The sequence below is a fragment of the Palaemon carinicauda genome, chromosome 22 (genome assembly GCF_036898095.1).
Source record: "Palaemon carinicauda isolate YSFRI2023 chromosome 22, ASM3689809v2, whole genome shotgun sequence".
In the NCBI taxonomy this organism is placed as follows: domain Eukaryota; kingdom Metazoa; phylum Arthropoda; class Malacostraca; order Decapoda; family Palaemonidae; genus Palaemon; species Palaemon carinicauda.
Window position 1 is genome coordinate 86,840,459 of NC_090746.1, and position 10,000 is coordinate 86,850,458.

The 10,000-nt window shown below is 35.3% G+C and overlaps 1 protein-coding gene across 1 annotated transcript in view; it reads right to left on the reverse strand.

The window, feature by feature from the left end:
• Nucleotides 1-3,266: 3,266 nt before the first annotated feature.
• Nucleotides 3,267-10,000, reverse strand: part of LOC137616588 (monocarboxylate transporter 7-like) — a 21,963-nt gene continuing 15,229 nt past the window's right edge. Inside the window, exons 6-8 of the mRNA XM_068346476.1 lie at nucleotides 9,599-9,800; nucleotides 8,675-8,866; nucleotides 3,267-5,860 (exon numbers count right to left, since the gene is read on the reverse strand). Coding sequence (XP_068202577.1) covers nucleotides 5,730-5,860; nucleotides 8,675-8,866; nucleotides 9,599-9,800 — 525 coding nt within the window. The 3' untranslated portion in view covers nucleotides 3,267-5,729. The remainder of the gene's footprint in view (nucleotides 5,861-8,674; nucleotides 8,867-9,598; nucleotides 9,801-10,000) is intronic.

Consider the following 10,000-nt stretch of genomic DNA (forward strand, 5'->3'; position numbering starts at 1 on the left):
GTGAAGTGGTTGATGTTTACAGTGGATGACTGTGAATAGAAACTGATGACTTAAAAGTTTAAGGTAATATTGTAAGATTAAATTCAAAATGAAGTATAAGCCAAGAAAAGTCATTTTGAAAAATGATAGCCACGTAATTTATCTTAACATACATATTTTCACATAAACTTTAAATTGGCTCAGTCTATCGTCATCGATTTTTCTTTCAAATTCAAATGTAACTTAGATACATAAATGTCACAAGCAAAAATAACTGGGGTTTAAAAAAATCAAAACACTTAGCAACAAGAAAATTATATTATAACCTCCTTGCTCAAGTTTTTACTCACTGAGCTACAGACTCAGTTACATTCTTGATATATAAAAATTCTTACAGCCACGATTTGTTTTCTGTAACTTGATTAGTGAAATCAATTTTACAGTTGTTACGAAGAACTAAAGTTAAGACAGACCAGTGACAGACTTAATTGATAATAGCATTCAAACAACAATGCAGCCATCAAGTGAAAGTTTATTGCTAATTTTTCTTCAAGGTCCCACTGCAAGTCTGACGATGGTTAGCTCAGGACATACACATAAGTAAAAGATGGTGGATTTATTTTCTGTGATAAAAGGGTAGTTTGATCAAATCAACAACCTTTACATACTATTATTTCTACCCATATCAGAATGTGAAAAAGAACTATAATGGACTTTGACAATATAGGTGATAGATATAGATAGGTAAATAAAAGAACTGTAAAACATTGATTTATAAAAGGATGAAAAAAATATAAATTTGACGAAGGAAAAACCTATTTTGTGGGAGGTGCTATGTGATCTCCAAGGAATTTCCTGTAAAAGGCTAGAACAGAGAATCCAGTACGACATAAAATACAAAAGGATTATTGCCTCCTCTACTATGGGCCCAGTGTTTCAATGTACAAAGCAGCTATTCAGTGTGTATAAGGGAGATCATCGAGTTCAGGTGCTACTGAATCAGCTCAGCACCTCCAATGCTAAAATATTTCATCTGGCTATCGATCACATGTCATCACCGAAAACTATCACTACTGCTGGAAACAATGTTACATGTGCACTAACTTGTCCCCAGCTACCATTTTCCATACTCAAAATGAGAATCAATTGTCCCCTTTCCCTACAAAAGGCTAGGTGAGAAGAGAGGGTTTTTGGAAACCACACAACACATCACATACAGATAAATATGTTTTCATTCATCAAAACTTCTTTGAAGGGGTTTAATAGGCTGTGTGGTCTCCAATGACTAATACCAAAGCAATAACCAAGTAGTCATGTACCATCAAGGATGACTATCTACAGCCAAGAAAACAACTTAACCATGTGGGTATGAGTGAGAAGAAAAACTAACAATGTTGACCCTCACCTCATAAGGGAAAAATACAGAGAAAAGTTGGCTGCATGTCATGTTGAAGGTCCTGGATGATATGGCCCTTCCTCTATCCAGTTTCTCCTCGTATGAGTCACGAACAAGCTGAGCACCACACATGCATGTGCACCGTTTGGATTTGTTTCAAGTAGTATTTTATAAACAACCTATGCCAAGACCAACCCATAAAGCTCTGGGTGTCCTCAAATTACATATCAGCAAAAATCTCTAATGAAGAAGCAATTTTTCTCTCATATTAGGTTTTATGGATGGAAAAGGGGTCAGTTTTTCTTCATACCGAAGTCATTAGAATACTGATAGCCCCTGTTGAAAGTTACTTGTTGTTCTGGGTATTTTGAAATAGACTACCTTCTGAAGACGTGGATCTCTGCAGATATAATTGCAAGATAGACACTGGGCAGAGGTTACCATCTCCTGATCCCAAAGCTTCAATGTAAAAAGGATCCTGCCTCTGAAGAGGTTTTTCGTTTATGGCTAAAAACGGAAGCCAGGAAGTCAGGATTAGGAGCGGGGCAGGAATATGGTAATAAACTCCTGATCTTTCCAAAAGGCTACAAGCTCACCTCTTCCAAAAAGTACAGGGCAAACACCATACCAAATAATGTCTGTAGTTCACAAAATTCTGTTGTCCTAAGATGGTATGGAATAGAAGGAAGACTGTCACCCAATTGGTTAGTACGTACTTCAGCATCTCATTTCTTGGGGAGAAAGAGTACAAGAAGACCTTTAAGCTCTGTGAATCCTTTGAACTTTATAGGATACACTTCTTAAGAGGGACTGCATTCTTTGGTCAGGGTGAAGTCTTCTTTTAGAAACATGTATCTCATTGATTTTGATACCATCCTGACCATGTCTGCCACGAAGGGCTTTTTTTTTTTTCCTGGCACTGCCATTTAAACCACTGAACCATCAAGAAAACTGTGGTCTACAGGAAACCCCCAGCTTCTGAGATTGCTAAACTCTTTAGGGAAGACTTGTATGGCATCATGATGACCTATTTTTAAGGTTAGCTAAGGTCAAGCTTAAGAGGGTGGATCTTTAAACCTCCACCGTAATCCATGGAATGCAGCAAGATTTTTATCTTCAATATCATTGAGTGGAAGATCAGTAACCATATATTGAAAAATATTAGAGTCAGGCCAGAAAGCACATCCCTCAGAGGATTACCAAGGATTTCCCACTAGGTCCCCTCCTCCACATCGATAGAAGCCATCACCTCTTCTGACTCTGCTGGTTGGAACCAACCTAGCAAGCTAAGCCGTGAGGTAGCACACACAGGATGCTTCCCAGGGAAGACCGAGATCTCCTCTAATGACCCCCTAAGTAAAGTCACCTCCTCTTCAGGCTCTAAAAAATCCTCTGACCCAAAATATACAACTTGAAAGGGGGCCTGGTCATCCACGAACCCCTCTTCCAAAACCCCTTACTGCCAACTCTAATGTTGTTGGGCAGATGAGATCTTTGAGTTCTCTACTTCGCAAATACTGAGCAGAGCCTGTGATCATAGCAAAGCCTTTTGCCTTCATTGAAAGGAGGTAAGTGGTACTTTCTCTCAAGCTTACTGCAAGTGGATACTTATTCTGGGCAGAATAGACTCACCACACGCAAATGGAATAATTGATAGGGTCTTAAACCCTCACTATATAGCTAAACTTCTCTTGACACAATTTAGGGTTAACCGCATTGTCTCTTCCGTCTTGGTTACATTAAACCTTAATTCCATTCATCTGTAATAAGAATATATAATTAAAAACATTACCTATTTTCATATATCAGATCCATATATATATATATATATATATATATATATATATATATATATAAAAGAAACAGGCTCAGAAAAAGACAATTTCCTTTTCTTAACTATCAATTAGATAGTCACCCCTTTGACGAATCAAGGGTAAGGAAAAGTGGATCATACTCTTTTCCCCAACTACATAGTAATTTAAGCCTATGTTTTAGCAAGCCATTGAATGAGAAAAGGGTGAAGTATCTAAATGTGATCCTTAAAAGTCTTGAAATAGGGAGGAAAGGATCTGGATATGACTAACACCTTCCCCTAAGTGTCAAATATATAGTCACCTCTTCCATGAATCAAGGGTAAGCGAAGGGGGTCATATCTAGCTCATCCTCGTCGCCCTAGCTACATAGTAGTCGAATCCATAGCTTAAAAAGTCAAAGGGTAAAAAAAGGCTTACAAATCATGCAAATTTTAATTAGAGTAACCCTTCCCTCCCTCCAATACCTATCTCTCCTATATAATAAAGTGTTCCTTGGGTAAGAAGAGAGGGAGCAGTCATACCCCGGTAAGAGGGGGTTGCATATATGTGTGTATGTGTGTGTATCTATCTAATTATTTAGCCGTCATTTTTGATGGGTCGCATACACTAGTATCGAATAAATACGAAAATAGAAGGTTCCATACACACTGGGGGAAAAGCTACATTGCTAGCTCCTCCTCATCTCTCCTGATCATTGAGGGGAAAGAACATCTCCACTCCAAATATGTTCATATATTCGCAAATAATTCCTCGTATGGAAAAATACTAAAGAACAGGATATTACAAATTTATGGGTTATTCACTTGTCCAATATGATTTTTCTATTGATAAAAGTCACAATATAACTGGCCTTAGGGGCTATTAAACCGATCAATTCCAAATACGTGCCTAACCTAACTGAAGTTAGATACTTCAATTAAAATGATATATTTACATCTAATATTCATAATCTAACTTACTCAGGTAAAATCTGCTTTTTTCCTATTCATATGGGGTAACACGGTTGCCTTGTTTTGAAGGACATTGCTTTGGCTTTGAGGTAGACCGTAGTCCCGACCGGCTGCCCTGCCTGATATCGCTAGACCCCGGTAGCCTATGTTTGTGTGTTGTACCAGCCACCATCGCCCTTCCTCCCAGCAGCGAGGAGTCATGGCGTAGTTAGGTCGACAGTTCGAGACGTGTGAGGTGTCTGTTATGTTTTGAGGTGTTGGAATGGCTATGTTTGTGTGTGTGTATTAGTCTGTAACACCCATTTGCTTTATGCAAACCTATCCAAGCTTGCTGCCCAAACCGACTCAGCCATTGAGACTCCAACTTACTCAGGTAAAATACTCTAGCTAATTATTATCAAATGTTACTGAAAGATGCTAATCAAACAACTGTTATCAATAGAATAACCAATTGTATATTTGGCTAATATATGCAAGCCTTAGGCTATACTATCCTAACACTTAGTATTGGGTCCGCAATTTGGCCAGACTAAAACCCCTATACAATTTCATGACCGTCACTGTATATAAACATTCCTAAGTCAATTGTAGAAACCAGAGAGAAATGCATCATCCACCGGCAACAGAATACTGTAGAACAAACATTCGTATATTTAGCTAATGTAGAATAAAGGAAAATTACTAGGCTATGCGAGGGATTTAAAGATCTTTTAATAAAAACAAGAAAGTAATAAGATCATAAATTTGGAGTAGGCAATAAGATACAATGACTAAAACACTTCCAGGCTGTCAAGAAAGGCGGGGAGGCAGAGGATGCCTATATATGTACAGTAATCATCAGTAAATATGCAACAATGATGGAAGAATCACATCTGAATGTCTTGGAGGAAGTTATTCATTCTTATGAGATGTTTCGCCATATTTGATAGCAAAAACAGCCAAAACAGACTTCCAAAGGCAAACTTGAACATAAAATCAATCACTTCATCACATTTATGCTACGACGAAGAATAATAGATAACTGATCATAACATGATTCCTGTTACCTAACTTACCAAACAGTAGATGAAGTTTTCTCCCTTCACGGATACGAACAACAGGAATGTTACTCGCTCAGCAACCGGAAGGAAGATGGCTTTTGAGAGCAAGTTATCGCAGGTAGCATTGTCTCTAGTAGTAGTGATGGTTCTCGGAGATTACATGGCATCGATAGCTAGATGAATTCAGCATTGGAGGGGCTGTGCCGAGTTCAATAGTGCGTAAACTCGAAGGTCTCCATTATACACACTGAGTCTGTACTTTGCATGTTAAAACGCTAGGCACAGAGCAATGAGGACAAAATTACTTTGGTATTTTAAGCCATATCAGAGTCACTGTTTTAGCTTTTTACAGGAAAGTCCTTGGAGACCACACAGCACATTAATCACAGAAATCCATTCTAAGGGCAAATGTCTCTTGTTGTAACTACAGTATTTTAAATATTTAGAACAGTAATAGAGCTTCTGTCATATCTGTTTTTAAATAGCCATATTTCACTAACATCAAGTTTTCTTTATCTGCATAAACTAAGTAAGATGAATCTGCCGAGATTTAGGACTGATCCGAGTTGGGAACACTGGCACAGCGATTGATAGAGCCCCACAGTATGGCAGGCAAAAAGGACAAGCCGCTCAGCCCCCAATAAGTAGTGATATAATTGCCAGCTATATCATTCAGCAATCCTGAGGAAGAAGATAAAGTGATTAACCAAAAGCAGCATTTACATAAATTTTAAAGCAATCAGAAAATTCTGTTGCCAGCAAAAGTCGAATGTATCATATTATGAAAAAATTTCTGTCGAATAAGTAATACCATATGATGAAACCAGTTTCACAAAGCCTTCTATATTTCTGAAAAATGCAGAATTGGTAGTTAGATAGAGTTATTTTTTCATAGCTAAAAAAAAATATCCATGTCTATATAACCTATATTGTAGCCGTTAGATTAGATGATACAGATAGAAGTTTTTGACCATTTGTATCATGGTCTGTTTTGGCCGAAATATTTATTTTCTATATTACACACATTTACAAACGGCAAGTTTAGTTTGTGTCATATATATATATATATATATATATATATATATATATATATATATATATATATATATATATATATATATATATATATATATATAGATTAAATCTATCTATTTTATACTATAGGACTTTTGGTAAAACACTTGCTTTTACACATAAAATCTTAATGTAAAGATAAAAACATTGTAATGATTTGTAATTCAAAGATGGCATTGTATTCTAGATCAAGAGCCTCTGGCTATTTCGCATAACTTATTTTACATCCCCAATGGGCCGGCATGCGTATTGCGTGATATTACCCATGGACATTCTAGTGTCATACAAGAACCTTCGAGAGAATGGACCCATGGTTCCTGGTTCCTTATTGCTCACTCCGCAAAATAAGTTTGCGGGCACTCTATCTCTTTATAGATAGGTGCAAAGCTTCTAAGCTTATTCTTATTATTGTTATTAAGTTTATATCATCTGTGCCTTAAATAAATTAATATCATAATGAGGTTCTCAATCTTTACTTTTATTCCCTTCTACTTTGAAATTGGATAGGATAACACCTTAGTATAAAAAGAAAACGCTAGCGCACTGGAAAAGAGACTTGTTTCGTTCTTCTCCGAGTTTAGGTTGCTCTTGTGGAGCCATTTCTTAGACACCAGCTGTGATACTGCTAAATTTCTTCCATTATTTCAATGCTGCTGAAAAAGTAGATAACAAGGTTTTCTTGGAAGATCGAATTACGTCAGAATCTGTGTTCCTGTTCACTATTTTTCTTATATCTCAAACTACGACCTGGAAAATCGTTCAAAATTCAGAACTGAGTTTCGTCGTCATCTGTCTTTCACTTCATCGAGAATTATAAAGCTAAGGCCTAAATCACCACACGATTTATTTGTAAATTTTCATAAAATTTGTGAATGTGAGTATTTTGTGAATCTTGAAAAATATTGCAAATACTTATATTTAATTCTAGATATGGTTATTTTTGGTGTTTGCAGGCTATTATTTCCTTTCGCTGTTACTGTTTTTTTTCCTTCACTAAATCATTTTTAAGGTAATAAAACTTTGAAGTAGATTTTATATAATCTACATTGCGTAATTACTGATCGTAACATATAACTTTTCAAATATAACTTGTAGAATGTGTGGAAGGCATTAAGAACAAGCATACAATGCAAGACCTGGTGTTAAGACCAAACCAGGAAGGGAAAAACGAAGTAGTGGAAGGTCCGGTACTGTTTAAGATTTGTTGAGAATCGTATTTTACTAATGCAGGTATAGGCTCTGGAAATTTGTTTGGTTGTCTATTTACCTTGTTTTGTTTCTACCAGAATGTATTTGTATAAATCAGGGCTACATAGTAAGATAAGATCCATTCTTAGTGGTCTTGGCATACTGTAGAGTATGGCAATAATGGTCATTATACCCTACATTCAATCTACAACGTTACCTTTCCTTTATATTGATAAATAAATGCAAAATGTTTAGTTAAGTGTTGATAAGCACAATGCTATCTACTTGTTCCACAAACAGTAACAACATTCTGATGGAATAAAGTAAACAAGCACCAAACGTCAAACACATGATTGATTAGCACCATCTATTGCTGACGCTTCCTACTAAAGTGGGCGAATGCTCACAGATTTATTGTATTTGATACTGTCGTCTCTGATTCTCCCTCTAAAGGATGTTGAAGTGTCACTCGTCACAGAAACAACAGGTACCGATGCAGAAGGTCTTTTACTTCTCCTGATTGATCAGATCAGCAATAGTGAGCAAACAAGAAGATAGGAGGAAAGCAATTTTGATACTCAAAGTGAATGGCAAGCAGATGCATAGTGACATAACCTCCAGTTTATAATCAATGATTGTTCTTTCACTATTATTATTGAATTTTGAACAGAATATTTTAGCCCGCATTTCTAAATTTCTCTGTGATGCAAATTGTCAAAGGACACCATTTCACTTTATTGTTATTTTGCATTGTTTCCATATATGGTATTTGGAAATTCTTATCACAGATAAATGGCTATGATTTTCTTGTCATAATAATACTATGTTTATTTACATAAAATCAAATGGTGATCAAGTTCCTTGTATTTCATAACATATTCAGGTACGAAGTTAATTGACTAGTGTTCCTTAATTATTATAAATGTCATTACAATATTGATTTATATATTTATGATAGAATTCTACTAGCATTTTGTGTATTTTATCGGATATTCACGAAGTAATGTACTTTAAAGAAAATTTCACAATGTTAATGCTTATATAACAATAATAATACTTTGAATATTCATAATAAGTTAGAGAAAATAATATTTCCATATCAAAATGTACCTTTTGAAGGCTCCATATAACTTTACAAATAAAAGAAGAAAGAAAGCTAAATCAGCTAGGCAGCCCAATGAAGGCTTTGTGACAAAAGGCTAATATAGTGTAAAGCAAACTGAGACATCTTACCAGTGATGCCAAAAATGACGAGCCCTGTTATTCCATTCATGAAGAGCAGGAGACCATAGGAATGAGGTAAGAGTTCCATCCCTAAGTATTCAACCAAGAGGACTGGTCCAACACACATTATGATTCCCACAAAAAATCCGTAGCAGCTACAGCAGAAGGCGAGACTCCAAAAATCCCAAGAGAAGGTTACACCTGAAGCAACAAAATTAATCTTACGTGAATCACTTCAAATAATCTAAGTTTCTTTGATTTAAGGCAATACCATTCGAAATTCTATGGAAAATATGAATTAGCATGAGTAACTAATAAAATTGAGAACATTAGAATATGCATTTGTATAGGATAAACTGAAAGTAAGATAATTTAAATCATAAATGTTTTGTGCATGTTTATTTGCTATGGAAAAGAAAAGATGACATTCGTCAAATAGTTTAGCTTGTAATGATATCGCATGGACATACCCTAAAATTTTCTTTAGCCAAGAAAAAACTAAAATCAAATTTAAGTTAGTGCATATGATATAATATTAACATCAAGAAATGAATATAGAAAAACAAAATAGTTTCATCTGTGAAATCTTTGGTGTGACAATCATAACTCTTGTGGTCTATTGTATAGATGAAATAAAGACAAAAGGAAGAACAAATAGTTTAAAACTTAAATCTGCAACAAGATGTTTAATGACCTATTAATGAAGATCTCATTCGCAATATTTGAACCAAAATATCAAGAAACCTTGAAAATTATATATCCTCTGATGAATGCCGTTGAAAATCAGTAAAGTAAATTATTAACTAATATTACCAGAACATCAAATTGTTAGCTAAACAGTTTTCAGATGAGATACGTAAGCGTAACTTACCATAGACATCCACCACTCCACATGAATAAAAGATCTCAAGATCAGGGTTCTGTTATACTTACAAAAAGTGCTAATCGATCCTCCTATTGCCGCAAAAATTAGAAAATATCTTCTCGGTATGAAGTGTCTATGACTTATAATTGATGTGATAATCTTAGCGATCAGTTCAAATATGGTGACGCACATTATGAGATACGGAGTGTCCTTGTGCAGGCCAAATTCCAGAGATATTGACGGAAGATAGGTCATGAAACACATATACACCTGGTAAAAAGAAAAAAGATTAATTGATCAATAAAGATTAAGTGACTAACATTGGGCATTAAGTGTCTAAAATCATAGTTATCTTCATTAAAAAGTAATATCTTTACACCAAGAGGATAACTCGATTACTTTCATAAGTTTAAGATATAATATTCATGAAGTAAAATTTTTCTGTGACTAAAGTACAAACAAATACATTT